We start from the raw sequence: 18,333 nt of genomic DNA, 5'->3' as shown, positions 1-18,333 counted from the left end.
GTCTTTTCCAATTGAGGCAATTCTGGGATTCAGTAATGAAGGGAAAACTGATGTTTGCAGGATGAGAAGGGCCAGGACAGCAGCTGGAAGGCTGATTTTTGGGATGTACTTTGAAACAGTCATTCCTCAGTGTCCTTAAGTCAGGAGCCCAGCTCTTCCAACTCCATCCCATAACTCCTCTCCAGTCAGTCTTAGTTATATAATAGCTGATCCTTTTAAATTTTGGATTCTGAAGAATCCTTGGTGATCACCTATATAATGAGAGAAAGTAAGTTTTTTAGCTTACTACCTTAGAAAATTACATTGTTGTCCTATAGCTCTGCTCTCCTCCTGGAAATGTGGTGACCTGCCTAGCATACCTTGCTTTCAGTAAGCATCTGTGACATCCCCTTGGGTAGGGAAACTGAGGCACAGGGCTTCAGCAAGCTACAAGATGGCCATCAAACATATCCATTGACCATGTCAGCATCCCACTCTGTTGCTAAGGTGGGATAGAAAGGGGTCTTCACCTGTGTTGGAGGAGTCTGGGCTTTGTGGCACTAATGCCGGGATGTGCTTTGCTTTCAGAACGACCCTTTCTGGACAGCTGGGTCTCTTTCAAGGTCTGACTATTTGGAAGCTGCCAACCAGTCAGTCTGCAAGCTGGCAGATATGCTAGAGGTGATCAAGGACAACACATCCCTCATCCTGAACTTCCAGGACCTGCCACCAGCTCATCCCTACTACAGCACTTACATCAACATCACCCTGGAAACCATCTTGGCATCAGGAATTCGGCAACAGGCTGTGAGTTCTGTGGGGTTGGTGATGTTTCCAAAATTGTCCTCTTTATGCGTTCCTCAAATCCTTAAGTGTCTCATTTGATCCATTTGAACACTTGTTTTGAAATGCCACTTCATACCAAGAAGTCGTGTTGGGCAGGACTGTGCCTCCATGCTGGTGGTTCCAGAGGCTTGGTAGCATCTTGGGCTTTACTCCTGGTAGTATAGCTAGTAGATGGAGGGAAGTGATTATTTCCCTTACTCAGCAATCGTGTATTCATGTACGTGGCTCACCAGGACAAGACAGATATTGATAAACTGGGGCAAGTCCTGCGGAGGCCACCAATCTGGTCAGTGTCTCAACCCTTTTCGCCTCTAAGATTTTGTGTGTTACAGTCCTTTGGGCTTGAGGATAATCCTGAAATGCATTTAATTAAAGATGTGGAAGGCTGTAAGCGTCTTCTAGACAATTTGTATGACAAATAAGGCTCTCATGTGATTTTGCTTCTGGCTTGGTGTAAGTTCACTGTTTGCAAAGCTGCTTTGTGTTACCAGCTTTGTGAACCATCTTTGCTGTCCTCTGTCTCGCTCCCTACAAGAAAGCTGGGGAAGGACTTTTCCTAAGGGCAGTTAATGACAAAACAAGGGGAAATGGGTTTAAGCTGAAAGAGGGGAGGTTTAGATGAGATATTAGGAAGAAGTTCTTCACTGTGAGGGTGGTCAGACACTGGAACAGGTTGCCCAGAGAAGTTGTAGATGCCCCCTCCCTGGAAGTGTTTGTGGCCAGGCTGGATGAGGCTTTGAGCAACCTGGTCTAGTGGAAGGTGTCCCTGCTGCTGGCAGGGGGGTTGGAACTAGATGATCTTTAAGGTCCCTTCAAATCCTAACCATTCTATGATTCCCTCTGCAGGTGATGTGGCTGCCAGACATGGAGAGGCAACTGGTCAGACAGATTGCTCCAGGTTTCCAGCAGACTTCTGGCCTCAAGCTGGATGCAGAGCGCATGAGGGAGAAGGGCATCGTGAAACTCAACTTGCGTTACACCAAGGTCACAAACGAGGATGTCAGGTACAGCTCTCGATTTGGACACTGCATGATAGCCCATGTACTCCATGGTGGGTGTCCATAGCTCTGTGTGTCGTTGTGTCCTGTGTACGCATCCCTAGCCCAGCAGCATCTTTTCTGATCATCCCATCTTATCTACATAAAGGTATCTTTTTAGATGGACTTGCTCTTGAAAACTTGCCCTATGCAAGCTTGTCCCTCCTGGACAAGCCTGGAGAGCCACCAGGATGATCCGAGGGCTGGAGCACCTCTCCTATGAGGACAGGCTGTTCAGCCTGAAAAAGCGAAGGCTCCAGGGAGATCTTTTAGTGGCCTTCCAGTACCTGAAGGGGCTACAAGAAAGCTGGGGAAGGACTTTTCATAAGGGCAGTTAATAACAAAACAAGGGGAAATGGGTTTAAGCTGAAAGAGGGGAGGTTTAGATGAGATATTAGGAAGAAGTTCTTCCCTGTGAGGGTGGTCAGACACTGGAACAGGTTGCCCAAGGGAGTTGTGGATGCCCCCTCCCTGGAAGTGTTTGTGGCCAGGCTGGATGAGGCTTTGAGCAACTTGGTCTAGTGGAAGGTGTCCCTGCTGCTGGCAGGGGGGTTGGAACTAGATGATCTTTAAGGTCTGTTCCAACCCAAACCATTCTGTGATTATCTTTTTTTGAAATACAAAGATATTAATTGTTTATTACATTGTCAGCTCTGGAAATAGTGAAGTTTTTTCACACCAAGGACCTTCAAGTGCTGTTTCATCCTCATTACCAGTTGCTCTTTGCTTCTGTTTGCTCCAGAGTTGCTACCACAGAATTTTGATTAGTCCAAAGTTTGGATACGCTTTCAGAAATTTCTCTTTGCAGTGAATTCACCTGTTTCATTACTGTCCTTTGTCAACTATTTGGACCAATCAGGTCTCCTCTTTAATGAGATTGACACAGCATGGGGTTCCTCTCCTGCTTGAGTCTGTATTTGAACTATGCAGTGTGTTAGGTCCCAGCTTTGCGTCCTTCTTGGAAAGGGTGGATTGTCTTTAGTAGAACTTTTCTATTTTTCATAGTTTGATTATTTTTTTTTTCCCCCTAAAAGAACTACTTGAAAATGAAACAGGTTTGCAGAAGAAAAGTATCTTCAAAAGATTTGTCTTGCTATATATTTGATCTGGGAGTAGGGAAGAGCAAAGCCCACAGCTGTTCAAGAGCATGGTCCTATTTAATTTAATTTAGTGATGTCTTTCCATGGCTGCCAGCAATTGGTCTGGTTGCCCTTAAAGCCAAACACCTGCAGGATAATTCCTGCCTGGTGTTCCCCTACCTATTGCTCTATCTCATGGAGAGGACCATATGCTGACTCTCTCATCTATCCCAGCTCATCAATCCCACCTTAGCTGTCTCCAAAATCAGACCTGCCACATGAGTGTTTTGTGAACCCTGAAGGCTTTTTGGTGCCCAGTCAAGCATTGCTGCAGTCTTGCAGCACAAGCCAAAGCAGGCTTAACAAGTTCTGCCTTAACACTGTTCTCTCAATCCCCTAAAAAAAACAACATTTGGATGTAACATTGCTGTAACCACCTCTGCCCTTGAGAATCCTTTTGGAGCAGCTAGATCATGTTGTGAGCTTTGAGTTGTCCACATCTTGTAGAGCAGCCTTCCACCTCAAATTGCTTTACAGATATTAAATGGCAAGGATTAATCTCTGTGCTGGAGATTAGTGATGTTTCTGCATTGTAGATAAGGAAACAGCAATTTATGCAAATAGAATGGGTACAGAGAATCCACTATCAATGCTTGGTTTGCTGTTGACAGCTCTCGTACCCCAGTGTGCAGTTCTAGCTTCTTGGGAAGTGACCTCAGGAGACTGGAAGCTGTAACTCTGCGACCATTCCCAAAACAAGGGCATGATGTTGGAAATGCAGTCTGTCAGTTTTTAATTAAGTAAATTGCTTATGAAGTGTTACAGGCGTCTGAGTCAGATGTTAATTTTACATCAACATGATGAGGCGGTTGTTAGAAAAACATGCCGTGTCCATCATTCATGAGGAAGTATCTGAGATAGCATCCAAGAGGCGAAGAAAGCTTTCAAGTTCAAACCATTTGATTGCAATGCCCTTGGGTTGCTTATGAAGTGACCATGCTCTGTTAAAAAACCTATTTCATGCGATTCAAACCCAATAAATCTAGTTGTGATTACAGCTGTGGCTGGTGGCAAGAGGTCTCCGCTTGGAGATGAGGGTCTGACATTTGGTGGGGGACTCACATCTCGCCTTGTCTGTCTCCTGCAGGGACTACACCATGGCAAACCTGAGTGTGAATCTCTACACTGTGAACGAACCCTGGCTGTACTCCATCCTGTGGTGCGCTGGTGTCCAGTCGGTCACCTCTGACAACTCCCATGTCCTTCGCAAGGTGCCTTTTCCCATCTGGCTAATGGTAAGCACGATGCCTGGGAAGATGCTGTGAACCCCCTGGAAGGAGGGGATGCAATGGAAGGTTGTACAGGTGGCTGTTGACCACTACAGCCATATGGCAAGTGGGTTGCTCTAGGAAGCTTTGATTGGGTTCAATGAGCTATTGGGCTTGAGCGTTTTCCCACCCTGTATGTCTGAGATGGTAATGGGTCAATGCTCTTCTTCCACAACCTCTTCCTTCAGATGGCCTTGTCTCTCTCCATACAGAGTTTGGGAGCCATTTAACTCAAATTTTCCATTTTCTTCCAAGGGAAAAATTCTTTTCCAGACCTGCTGATTTTTTTAGCACGTTAGATTTGCAGGAGAAGCAGGCACACAGGTGAACCAGCAAACCTAGCTTCTGTGTTTCAGGCAGGATTCAAAAGTAGCTTTTTTAACCTATTTTTAATACCAAATAAGGGCAAATGTTACATCTGGCTATCCCATTGTTGGATGAGAAACAACCAGAGACCAAAGGTAGTCCCCTTACCTATCATGTGAGCCAGGAAACTCTCTGAAGACTCCCTTTGCACTTTGATTCTCTGAACCAAACAGAAATATCCATGTTGGAGTGGAGGGAAAATGATGAAATAGTTGCATCAAAGTATTCCCAAAACAAGAGCTCAGATGTGGAGGAATAAGTGCATGTGATGGAGAGGCTATTTTCTGATGACAGATCCTGTCAGGGGTAGGACAGGAGGCAGCTGTTGTACCTGCTACTCTGGCAGATCTGCTTGGGAAAGGGGAGAATAAGATGAGCACGAGGAGAATTTAACGTGAATGAGTTATCTGCATCTTTAGCTGGAGGTAGGACAAGTCTACTGCCTTAGATGGATGAACATCTATGGATGATGTCCTTAGTCTTAGCTTAACCTATTGCTTGTGTCTGACTACACAAATCCACACTGGTGTGTGCTGAAGCTGGAGAACTGGAAATGGTTTTATAAAGACTGAATCTGTTGGCAGAAGAGATTATCATCATCTGAATCATACTGCTACAAACATCTGTCCTCCACTCCAGCTGGCAGGAGTTGTGTGCACATCAGTAGGCAGCTTTTGACTCCAAAAGCCTCTTTGCCAGTGATGAAAAGCAGTTGATACTTGGAGCCATCCTCCAAGGGCTCTCCCATCTGCTGGATTTCCAACTCTCATATCACTGAATGCATAAAAATCCCTTCATATCTTGAGTATTGAAGTGCCTGGGTGATATAATCTAACCAGCTTTACCATTTGAACCCCCTCCACCATATGGGACATAGCTTGGGAGCTGGAGCGAAACAATTGTTTCTGCCAAACTTTGGATACCCAGTGGCCTCAAGGACTTCACTGGGTTTTATTGCCAGCTGAACAGTGCCAATCTGTTCTGCTCTGTTTGCCCAGGGGTCATTTGCAGTTGGAAAAATACATTCAACTTGTGTTTCAGTTAAATAATAGGACAAACAAAGAGGAAAAAGTGATTGTCTCTCTCCCTTCTCCTCTTGATGGAAAGCTGCTGGTAAGAGAGGCCATCAGACACGGCATAAAGGAGGGCTTTGAAAAGCTTGAGCTGGAGTTCAGCCCACAACTTGGTGTCCCTAAAGTGGTTGCCCAGTGGGACCCATCTCTGCATTTTTAGGAGTCTCCCTCAAAGCCGGGGTTTAAATTACTCTCTGCCCAGTTACTCTGAATTGATGAAGGGGTTTGATAGGCTTTAAATGTGAGGATTTCAGGAGTAGGATTTATATTGGGTGAAGTTTATTTTAAAAATCCCAAAATAATCCTACTGAAGCAGCCCTGTCTTAAAAAAAGAGAAACAGCAGGTGAAATATAGCAAAATTCCTGAGCAGGTCTTGGTATGGATGGAGCAGGACAAGAAGTTACCTCAGCAAACGACAAATCATAGAATCACAGAATGGTTTGGATTGGAAGGGACCTTAAAGCTCATCCAGTTCCAACCCCCCTGCCAGCAGCAGGGACACCTTCCACTAGACCAGGTTGCTCAAAGCCTCATCCAACCTGGCCACAAACACTTCCAGGGAGGGGGCATCCACAACTTCCTTGGGCAACCTGTTCCAGTGTCTGACCACCCTCACAGTGAAGAACTTCTTCCTAATATCTCATCTAAACCTCCCCTCTTTCAGCTTAAACCCATTGCCCCTTGTTTTGTCATTAACTGCCCTTAGGAAAAGTCCTTCCCCAGCTTTCTTGTAGCCCCTTCAGGTACTGGGAGGCCGCTATAAGATCTCCCTGGAGCCTTCTCTTCTCCAGGCTGAACAGCCCCAACTCTCTCAGCCTGTCTTCATAGGAGAGGTGCTCCAGCCCTTGGATCATCCTGGTGGCCTCCTCTGGACTTGTTCCAGCTGCTCCAGGTCTCTCTTGTGATGGGGGCTCCAGAACTGGATGCAGCACTCCAGGTGGGGCCTTACAAGAGTGGAGTAGAGGGGCAGAATCACCTCCCTCGACCTGCTGGACACACTAGATGCTTGCTGACCCATGTTCCCTTTTCTGCACTGCTGAGGAGGCATCTGCTCACTGGACATTCTTAATAATGACGTGTGTGGGCTGCATGTCTTTGGAAAAAAAAAATGAAAGGAAGGAGAGTTTAAAATTGTTCCTGCTTGCATTTTTTCCCGATAACATCATTTTGGGTGACAGGCTAGCATTAGAAATGTCATAAATGATGTGATTTATATGCCACCCCTGCAGCTCTGTGCTTTTCTTTCTGCCCTGGTGTTAACTTTAGCAATGTGTGGTCTCTCTGTGATTGTACAAACCAGAAAGTTGAAGGTCTGCTTCTGTTTTTTGTCTTCCAGCCTCCAGACGAGTACCACCTAATCTGGATCACGTCTGATCTCATTTCATTTATCGTAATTGTAGGAGTTTTTATATTCCAGAAGTAAGTAGCATTGTTACAGCTTGACTCTCCTGTATTTATGGCGTGTGTTTTTGTTCAGAGCATGGGGTGGAGATGGGAGAGAGGAGCATTGTGCTCCTCAGGCGCTTGGATTGCAATAGCAGGGAAACTGTTTATTAAAAATCCCTATGAAGCCTGCAAACAATAATTCCACTTCTGAGATGTGACATTGAATTGGATGAAGTCACTAGTTCTTAAGAAGAATGAGAGATCTCAAAATAGTAGCAACAGACACTTTGCTCGTAAATGCATGTGGGAGAGAAACTGTAAATGCTTTAGGGAAATGGATGTTGAGAAAGAGATTAAAGTGCTTTAAAGGAAGAAGAGAAGATGTTTTGAGATTCCACCATTATAGTCTTCAAAAAGAACACGTTATACTTAAATTAGTTTGTTCCTGGTTGGATGAAGAAATAGAAATATAATTTAACATGTCAAATCAATTGCTTAGGTTGATGCATAGAGAAAGTCTCTCAATTTTCCAAAGAAAAGGTAAGGACTCGATGAGGGTACGACAGAAACATCTCTGTTAGCCAGGGTCCCTGGAAACAAATGTGGAGCATAAAACCTAGGAGCAGAGCAAGTTAAGAAACTGATAAATCAGCAGGAGGTAAATCAACTTCTTAGTGGCAAAGTTAGCCAAGTTAACTCTTCTAGATTATAGTGGAGGAAACCACGGTGTTCTCCCTGGTGATGGCTTTTCTCCTAGGAGGTATTTTAGCCGTCAGCAGTGACAGTGTAATAACCCTCTCTGGGAAAAAGCGTGAGCTCAGAGAGAGATCCTCTCCCTCCAGCGAGAAGTAGCATCTTTCTCCAGGGAAAATGTGTCATCCTGAAATTGCATCCCTTCTTCCCCTGGCTCTGTAATCTCATCTGCTTTGGCACACACAGATGAGTGTCCTAGAGACATCAAGGGACCTACACGTTCCTTTCTTCTTGATATTCAAAATGCCTTCGTGTTAAGAGTAGCAATTTAATTTGCTTCAGCCTTGTGAGCTAGTGATTTTGCTGTTGAGTTGTCCCAGATCATCTGTTTGCAGCAAGTTCTCTCCTTCCCCTGGGTGTATAATTACCTGGGTATTTTTCCCATATTACCATAGGCTGTTGCTCCTGCCAGCACCTCTTATAGATTTGACTTCAGGCCATGACATGTTGAGTCTATTTATAAATTCACCTAAATTTATCTAAATTCATGACTTACACAGTCCCATGGTGGTAGACCTGTGCCCAGTAGGTCCCCACTTCCAGCATGGGATAATAAAGTGAGCAGCAGATTCAAAACTCTTAGATCAAATTTCCCAAAAGTTAATGAAATCATTGACCAAGATGAGATGAAAACTGTTCTAAGAAGTCTTGTGACCTGAATTGTGGCCAATTCAACCTTTCCTCCAGAAAAACATTGTGGTTGTTCTGTCTGGAAGCTTCCTCCTCTCCCTCAATTTTATCAGTTGGTTTGATAAGAGATGTCCCTGCTTTTTAGACCCTTTATTTCTCTGTCAGATAGAGAAATGCACAGGGGATTATGAAGGCAGGGACTGACCTCTCTGAAGAGTAGAATTTGAAGGCCAAGTTGTTGAGATATTTGGAGTCTTTTGCACCATCTCCTGAAGACAGTTTTAGAAGGTTTTCCTGGATCAGACCCAGGAGACCACAGATGAAATTAAGAAATTAAACTGATTCAACCTACTGAATGGGAACTGCATGTCCCAGAGCAGAGTGAAATGATTCATGCTTGGAGAGAGGGAGAAGTTGCAGCTACGTGGACTTTGCAATAGCTGGACTCTTCCTCTCTGCACAGATTGAATTTCTTCCAGTTTGGAGGAGGCTTGAAGGAGTAGGGCAAGAGAAAGTATGATAAGGAAGGAAAGTATTCTCACGGAATTTCTCTTCTACCATCAGTGTAAATGTGATACAGGTGACAAGAGCTGGAAACTGCCTCCAGTTTTCCCCAGGGTCCATCAACCTGGAGCACTGATCTCTCTGCCCAGCCTCTGGACCTGATGTAGAATGCTAGTTGCTCAGAGAGGGTCTGGCCATGTGGAGTCCATCATAGCAGGGCCAAATGTCTTCTTTTGGATCTCTTCTTTGGGACAACTCAACCCCAAATCAGTAGAAGGAAGAAAGAGATGCTTTAGCACCAGAAGTTGGACTTCCTGCAGCAAAGGGCTTGCTCTTGCTCTTCCAAGAGCCTTGTGCAGGAGAGACCCATTTCCTCACTGTTCCAGTTTCTCCACCACATGAAAAAATTGGTAGCAACCTTGAGGGTATATCAAAACCAAATTGCAGCAGAATTGCCCGACTACTACCTGCTGATGTGATTCAGCTCTGGGAAATGGGGCTTGGCATTTGGCCTTCAGTGTCGTGGTTGGTTTTTTAATTTGTGGTGTTTTGGTTGGGTTTTGTTTTGGTTTGGTTTTTTTCCTGAGTCCTTTTTGATGCAAAACAGAACTACTTCCTTCATGCAAGGATGAGGGGGTGGGTGGGAACAGAGCCACCGCTTCGATGTGCTCGTCCTTTCTCCTATGCATGGCTTGTCTCTCCTCTGTAGCCATGACTTAAGGATTGCTCCTGCTGTTCTGCTTCAACCCTGATGACAGGATCGTGGCAGCTTCTCTGGAGGGGAAATACCAACTGTGATGACTTCTAACCAATCTTTTTTTTTTTTTTTTGCCTCTTTGCCTTGTTTATTTTCTTACTGCTCTGACTGTTGTGCATGTTCCTCCTCTTTCTCTCTCTGCTGCATTCTGGCATCTCACAGCTATCACATGATCAGGTAATTCTGGTGCTTTCCTCCTCTTTCTCTTTTTTTTCATTCAACCTTCCTTTCTCTCTTTCTTTCTCCCTTTCTGCTATGGCTTCACTGCAGATGGACAGGGCAGGATGCAGCTTTTCATGATGCTTTCAAACATCTGGCTTCACAAGGGGAACTTAAGGGTCTGAACATTGCCTAGTCCATAGCCATGAGCACCACGGGAGCCTGATGCTGAAGCCAGGATGTTTTGAAGGCAATCTGACCTTCTGTTACAATGGCCTTTTAAAACAGCCCTATTCTGAAGTCCTGCAGGGTGTTGTAATTGGAAAATTCCCAGTGGACATAATGCTTTTTCCATGGATATAATCCCATGCAAAATGTTCACTTCCTTCCTGCATTTGCCAGAGGTTTTTGAGATCAACCTCTTCTAAATTGGCCAGTTCTAAAGAAAATCATGTAACCTGTTCAACTGTAGAAAGTAGCACTTCTGTAGTCCTGGGAATGAATTAATAAGGTAGATAGCTGAAAAGGTTTGGTTCATCAATTGTTACGCTCAGAACTTGGGATCTTTCAGGATTCTCTTCCCAATTACACCACTGTGAAGCTGTAAATGCAGTGTGATAATAAATAGCATTGCACCCAGGAAGGGAATGAGCTTGGGATGCTGGATTTGAAGTGCCATCAATTGGAAAGCCAGATTTCTCCTTGTATTGGATGTTTTTCTCACCAGTCATTCTCAACCCCTTGGAGGGAAGCGCTGTCGCTTTTCTGCAGTAAAGCCTTCACCGTGTCTGTACTCAGACCAAACTCTTCACGTGTTACCCTCTCCATTCCTTCTGCTGTGTGCCATGGGGTTGTATCTCTGAGGACTTGGCTATTCCCTGTTTGTGCTTATTTGCCCTTCTGCCCACCTACCACCTTGGGGGTTGGGATTGGCCACCTGCAAGTATTGCCTGCTCCACAAGGCATCTTGGACTTGCAACTCTACTTCCTTGCAGCATCTCCCCAAAACAGGACCTGGCTGTGGGGCTGAGCTTAAGCCTTCCTATGGGTTGCAGGGAGGTTGGGTGTTTTCACTCTTTCACTTCCCCCTTGCTCCTTAGTTCATGGGTAAGGAGAAGACAGTGGCGTGGAAGAGTTGGCCAGGCTTTAGACAAGAGCGATTGCAGGATGGGGACTCTGGTTGCAGCTGGCTTGGCTCTTTGCTCGCTCCATCTTATCACCTCAGTATCAATCAACCTGGTTTTCTCCCTAACCTGCTGCTCTCCCATCCCCTTTCCCTGCCATGTAGCATCTCCTCTCCAAAACAAGGGTCCGGTTGTGGCCCTAACATGGTGTATGCTGTCTCTGTTGTTGTCCCAGTATTTTTTAGTCTGTTCTCACCCCGTGTCCGTCTGGTCTGCTTTGATGCCAACCTCCCAGAACAAGACCTACCTGCTGTCTGTCTGGCCTTTTTGCACGCTGCTGTCCTAAACGTGGCCCTTCACAACAGAGTCCAAGGGGGTAGGAGAGGTGCTATTTTTCTATTAAACAAGATTTCTGGAGATCCAAAAAACTACTGAGCCCAGCAAAGAGTATTTTGTATGGTGTTGATTGGAGTTGAATTGTGATGAAATGTACTGGTGGCTCTTCTAAAAGGGTGTTCCAAAATATACCAGAAAATGACCACAGCCACGATGTGAGATGGGGAGCAGAGAGCAGTCCTGCTTGGTCCTGCACCCCTATGAGACTGGGCTGTCTGTGCCTAAAAGTGGCCCATGCCCTCCATGGAACATCTAGGACCCATGGGCAAGAGATCATCATGCCTTTTGTCCATGCAACCCAGCCTGATGCTGAAAATCCTGATGTTGTGAGCAAAGAAAAGACTCGTTGCAGCAATATGTTTTGGTCCTCATCGTAGTTTAAGGAGAGTCTTAACCTGTGAGATCCTGTGTGCTTGCAACCATATTGACCTTAGTGGGATCTGCCTGCATGGGACACTAAGGACAAAAATGATGGTTATCCATGTCAGAGTGGCTCAGCCTAGAGGATTGTGATAGAAGAAAAATATAATTTTAAAAAATGTTTTTTTTTTTTATTTTTTTTTTTTCTTTAATGTCTTCATCTCCTTGTGCTTCCTCTGTGTTGCTTCTGTCCATGGGTCTGTGAGTTGTGTAGTGTTGCCATCCCACCCCTCTTCTTTCTATAGCAAAGCACCCACCTTCATTTGTACCACTGATGTCACAGTGAAGGGGATGGAAATCCCATAAAATTGGCACCAGATAGATTTTCCTGGGGAAAATTGCAGAACCTCTTTTTACAGTTGGTGTTTTATCTGGTTGATGCCGTGGACTCAGGCTGGAGATGAGTGGGGGCTTCTCAAATCCTCTGCTCCCTGGGGCTGAGGAGGTGAGGAGGGGTTGGAAATTTAAGAGAAGGTGGTTGTCACCCTAAAAAAATAAAAAATAATAATAATTAAAAAAAATTTAAAAAATCACCTTTTCTTGTTTGGATAAACCACTAGATGGTGCCAGAAGATCAGAAACCTCAAAACTTCATAAGCAACCCAACTGTTTCTCCATCAAGTAGCCTAGTAACATTCCTGGCTCCAGCAGGTAGAATGGGATTTCCTGGTCAGGAAGGTAGGATGAATGGTTGAGGTGTGGCCTAGACAAACCTGGCCTAAAAAACATCCCTTTACAATAGGTTCTTGGGTACAGCTGCTTTGTCTGAGTCAACCAAGCCCTGTTTTCTCCTAGTGGCAGCAGCTCTGCAGCTCAGGGTCTGCTACAAGGGTGGTCTCAGGCTGAAAAACAGCTTTAAAATCAAAATCTCCCTTGAAATTGCTGCCATTACTTATTATTAACATCTGTAATTATCTTTACATGCATTCAGTAATGAGGATAAAAAGCTGGCTAGTTTTAAGTCAAGCCAAGTTCCCATCAACCTCATGTTGTTTATGTGGTGGAAACTTTTGGTGAACATCGAGTTTCCTCAAGGCTTAAAAAGTGTGGGTTTTGGATAGAAGCATTTTAGCAAAGACTTGGTATCTGGGGAGGGAAATGCTCTTGGAGAAACCATGTTCAGGGGAAGAGTATGTGACAGCTACCTGTGTGGGGACAGTGTCTTTGCTGCACCTCAGTTCTGAGACCTTAATTTATCTTTGAGCTCTCTTGTCCCACAACGGTGAGCAGGTCACACAGTGAGGAGAAAGTTATAGTTTCTTTACTTGACTTGGTCTCTTGTTCTGTTTCATTTTTCCAACCCTAAGAGTCAAAATAGCTGTACCTCTTTAGGACAGTTGGGTCACTGATGTGATAGAGAGCTCTATCTGCAGTCCTTGGAGAAATAAGCAGAATTAGGATGCTCAAGGTGGTTAAAGATGACCTGTTTGTATGTATGTACCCCTCTGAGATAACATACCCATCTCTGAACATCCTCCTACCATGTGGGGTTGTGTAGGTGCAAGGGAGTGAAGGCGCAAGGGTCTCTGGGACTTCTTGGTCTCCACATTGTTGGTAGCCATTTGCATTGAGGATGCTCCCATGGTTAGAGAGACCAGCCCCTGATATCTACTTCATGTCTTGCAGGTGGCGCCTAGGAAGCATCAGGACCTACAACCCAGAGCAGATCATGCTCAGTGCTGCTGTCCGCCGGTCTAGCCGGGATGTCAAGATCATGAAGGAGAAGCTGATCTTCTCGGGTATGGATGGGGCTGGTTGGTCAGAGCCCTTTGCTCCATCCCTCAGCTATCACCCTGCTTTCTGCTGATGGAGGATGTGGTCTTGATACAAATGTCATCATCTGCTGGTGGGACAGGGTGGCTGGACTGACTCTGCTGCACTGGATCACTCATGAGTTATGACCATGGCTCATCCATCCCAAACTGCTGCACGTTTGAGCACTGATTTGCTGAGAAATCCTAACTCCCCAAGTTGTACCTTGCAGCTCTCATACTGTCCCACATCTCCACTCTGAATTGTCAATATTGTGTAAAAACTATTAAAAAACATTAAAATAATGGCATAGGTAACCACAAACAGCAGTGATGGATTTGGGGTCCACCACAAATAGTGGTGGTGAGTTTGGAGTAGACCTGGAATTCAATGGCCCTGTGGATTGTGGGATTCCTGATATCCTTAGGTTCCTTCCAGTGCTTATTTGTGTTGGAACACACTGACAAGTGTGTCCATCTCACCCTACTTCTAAGAAAGATCTCAGAAATGTGTACCAAGTGGGAAACATCTAGCTTTAAAAGATTAAAGTTGGTGTACGAAGCTGGAAAACTCATGTTTGAGGGAACATGAACATAATCTCCGCTTGAGCTTTGTTATGGGTTTTCTTTCTTTATATTTAGGGGCTAGAGGACCCCAGCAAGGGTCAGGTTTTATTGCACTGGGCATATACAGAGCGAAACGACAACTCTTGCTTCAAAGAGCTTATGGTGTGAAATGCAGGCCTGATTCTACCTTCCAGAGATGGTGAAAATCAGGTGTAAATCTAGGGAACCCAGAGAAAGAAAGCAGTTGGTTACAGCAGGATTAATCCTCCCTAACATGTCCTGGACATATAATGTTCTAGATATAGAATCATAGAATCTCCTGATTGGAAAAGACCTCTGAGATCATCAAGTCCCACCATAGCTGTCCACTACTAAACCAGATCTCTGAGCACATCATCTACCTGTCTTTTAAACACCTCCAGGGATGGTGACTTGACCACCTCCCTGGGCAGCCCATTCCAGTGCCTGAGGACCCTTTCAGTGAAGAAGTATTTCCTGATATCCAATCTGAACCTCCCCTGGTGTAACTTAAGGCCATTGCCTCTTGTTCTATCACTGGTTACCTGGGAGAAAAGACATCTGCCTCTCTACACCCTCCTTTCAGGTAGCTGTAGACAGCAATTAGGTCTCCCCTCAGCCTCCTCTTCTCTAGACTAAACAGCCCCAGTTCTCTCAGCCACTCCTTATAACGCTTGTTCTCCAAAAAATGTTCTCCATATAAAAATGATGAGGAGCCTGGAGCATCTGCCTTACAAGGAGAGGCTGAGAGAGCTGGGACTCTTCAGCCTGGAGCAGCCTGAGAGGGGATCTGATCAATGTCTATAAATATCTGAAATGTGGGGGCCAAATGGATGGGGCCGGGCTCTTCTGGGTGGTGCCCAGTGACAGGACAAGGGGCAATGGGCACAAACTGGAACACCAGAAGTTCCTCACAAACTTAAGATAAAATTTAAAGCCATTTCCCCATGTTCTATCATTAACTGCCCTTATATATGTGCTGGAATTGCACGACTACTCAGTCCCTTAGTTTCCCCATCCATAGGGGAGCTCCTGGGACTTGCAGCCCTGTGACAATGTCTCTACTTTCTCTACCCTCTCCAGAGATCAACAACGGTGTGGAGACCACGGATGAGCTGTCCCTCTGCTCCGAGAATGGTTATGCCAACGAGATGGTCACCCCCACAGATCATCGGGACACCAAGCTGCGGATGAACTGAGGGACTCCGGTCCAACCCCGGCGTGTGGCGTCCCCCACGTTTGCTTTGGCAGTGAGAGCTGTGCTCTCCTGCTTGCTGCGGGATGGGAACCTTTGAGGAACTGCTGGGCAGGCAGAGACCCCTTCCCATACCCCATCACTAGCTGCTCCACCTCTCTGGTTGTGAGGTTGGGGGGACTTATTTTTGTAAATATGTAGGAAGTCTGAAAATTTTTTGTCTTTTTTTTTGAGTGTAATTTTTCCAGGGCATGAGTGGAAATACTGTGTTCATTAAATCCTCAACCTTATGGCTGAAGTTATTTGAATCTTGACATGACAAGCCTAAGTCCCCTTGGGGGGTTGTGGGAAAAACACGTTGGACGTGTCTCCCCTTTCTCCCCCTTCCCCTTCTCCACTCCATCCCTTGGTGCAGCGACTGTGTAGCTGAATGTTGTGATGTTCTTGTGAAGTGTTGTTTTTGTTATTGTTTGGGAGGTTTTTTTATGTTTCCCTCTCTTTTTTCCCCCTTTCCTGGGCAATGAAGTTTTAGCTCTAGTACAACAGGAGGCTGTTTGGAGGAGAGAAGCTTTCCTAGGTAGCACTGCTCTTCCTTGCTGAAGTTCAGAGCCAGGGAAGGGGTTGCACTGGCTCAGTCACTTGAGCACCTTCTTTCTGTCCTGTCCTCCTTCCCCAAAGCCTGGATGCTCACAGGGGAATGGCCTTCTTGAAATGTCCTGCTGCAGTCTTGAAGGCAAGTTCTGAGCATTGGCTGTAGATTGGCCTCTGCAGACCCCAACGCTTTCATTCCCCCCCGCCTCCCGCCCCCTTCTTTTTTTCTTTCTATCTTCTCCCTGAGTTGGGCTCGATCAGGAGCTGGGATGGCTTGCAAAAAACAATGCCATGGGCACCATCACCGCTCAGATCTGGCTAAAGTGCCTGCCACTCCAAGTGGCATTTGCAGTCGCTCTTTGCTTGCTTGTCCTTGCACACGCTTAGGAAGAGGAAGTGATGGTGCAGTTGTGAGCTTCCCCCTCTCTGGGCCAAGGAGATGCTCATGGGTGAAAAGATGTAAATAGTTTGGAAGGTGAAACAACCCTGGAGTATAATTTATTTCTGCAAGGAGATTTTTTTTTTTCCCCTCCTTGCTTTAAAAGCAGGATCTTTAAAGCTGCATGTTCATGTCCTCCAAAGGAGGGACAGTCTTGCAACACATGCTGACAGACTCATGAAGGCAAAGAGCTCTCAGTGTGTTTCTAATGCAAAAGGCTTTAAACCAAAATCCTAGACCAGAGGTTAAAAGGTAAAAAACAAAAAAAGCTCAGAAACCAAGTAGATGATAGTTGAATTTTATCCCCTCCCTGAAACAGCTCACAAGGGCAGTCCCAGCTCTCTGCTCTTGACCTTCAAGGCCCTGTGGAGAGGAGCCTGTTTTTGGGTCACTTTGCTGTTCACATGGAGCTGGTTCCCAAGGCAGCTGAAGCCAGCTGGAAGGCTGTCGGAGTTGTGAATGGCTCTTGGCTCAGTCCCCATGGTCACCTGATGTTGGGTTGCTCCCTTCCTTGCTTAGATCTTGGTTGACACAACGTTCAGCGGGAGAAATCCTATTGAGTGCAAGCTTCCTTTGAAGCTTGGTGTGCACTGCCTTCAAGGTGATGGGACCATCAAAGTTGTGTACTGTGGAGGAGATGAGAACTGAGGCTTAGTCTTTGGGTGCTGGCCAAGCTGAGTTTGTAGAGTCCATGAGTGTCTGGGAGCAATCACCTTGCAGAGAAGTTGGTCTGGGGGATGCTGATATGCATCACGTTCAACACACAAAGCAGACTTGAAAAGAACAGAAAGAAGCCACAATAAATACAACCTCAAGAAGTTTGTTCTTGTTTTGGCAGCACTGAACCACTCTCTCTCTCTATATATATATTTTTTAAGCTGTACTCCAGCAGCGTTTTGAAACTGCAACATCTTGGGCTTGGTGTGTAAGAATTTGGGGCAGAAGTGGACAACTTATCTATGTAAGAAAAAATCACCCAATTAATAATGAAAATATGAATTGTGATGCTTTAATAAGCACCTCCCTAAACAGTGCAAATTAAGATTTTAATTTGTTTGCATCTCCCCTGGGTATTTATGAATGTAAGTGGGGTAAGACCCCAGTCCATGCTCTCTCTTACCTTCCCCAAATACTGTCCACCTTGATGGTACTCTCTCAAGTCTGTGCAACACGGTGTGGGGTTTTTTTCTACAGAATTGGCAAGATTTTGGTGGATTTGAAGGTTTTTTGAGGGGAAAAAAGTTGCTTCTCCCTTGAATGTGGTGCTGTATTGAAACATTCCTGGTGGATTGTCATTGCCAAGTGAGAGATGTTTAAATCTCAGCATCTGTTGATAATCACCTGCATGTTCTGTTTTTATCCTTGGAGATAACTTTATGGAAAGGTCAAGTGCTTAAAAGCTTGGAAGTGTTAAAAGCAATGCAACAAAGAGTTGTTTTCACAATTCACTTCTTTCTTTCTTTGATTTTTTTTATGAGAAGACCCAAACTTTATGCGTAATGCACTGACTGTTACCGTTATTGTCCTGAATATTTGTTACCTTTTTTTTTTTAAAAAGGAGGAAACTTTTTTGATGAAAATAGACCTAGACCAAAATAAACTCTGCAATGCTCTGTGAAATAAACTGTCAGTATTCCCCTGCCAGTCTGTGACGTTGTCATGTATTCTGGAATCTATTGCATAATGGTGATATCTTGGTCTTCTCCTCATGTTTCTGTTTTTTCATGCTTCATGAGGGAGCTAAAAGTCTGACCAGAGGGAGGTTTGGAGATCTGTCCTTGAGATTGGTATGGCTGTGTTGCATTTCCTCATGATGACATCACACTGAGTGGTCCTGGGGGACAGGATGGCACCTGGACGGACCTGGACAAGCTTGAGGAGTGGACCTGTGTAACCCTCGTGAGGTTCAACAAGACCACGTGCAAGGTCCTGCA

The 18,333-nt window shown here is 45.2% G+C and overlaps 1 protein-coding gene across 1 annotated transcript; it reads left to right on the top strand.

Moving 5' to 3' along the window:
• Positions 1 to 567: 567 nt before the first annotated feature.
• Positions 568 to 15,663, top strand: GDPD5 (glycerophosphodiester phosphodiesterase domain containing 5; the record flags this gene model as incomplete). Its single annotated transcript, XM_010170705.1, has 8 exons — positions 568 to 786; positions 1,672 to 1,829; positions 4,089 to 4,236; positions 7,046 to 7,128; positions 9,902 to 9,916; positions 13,465 to 13,577; positions 15,258 to 15,382; positions 15,430 to 15,663. Coding segments are annotated over 7 exons (852 nt in total), but the record flags the coding sequence as incomplete, so codon positions are not given.
• Between the last annotated feature and the right edge of the window lie 2,670 nt (positions 15,664 to 18,333).

This window comes from Antrostomus carolinensis, unplaced genomic scaffold, assembly GCF_000700745.2.
Source record: "Antrostomus carolinensis isolate BGI_N321 unplaced genomic scaffold, ASM70074v2 scaffold7386, whole genome shotgun sequence".
NCBI classification, from domain to species: domain Eukaryota; kingdom Metazoa; phylum Chordata; class Aves; order Caprimulgiformes; family Caprimulgidae; genus Antrostomus; species Antrostomus carolinensis.
This window is presented reverse-complemented; position numbering and strand designations above follow the sequence as displayed.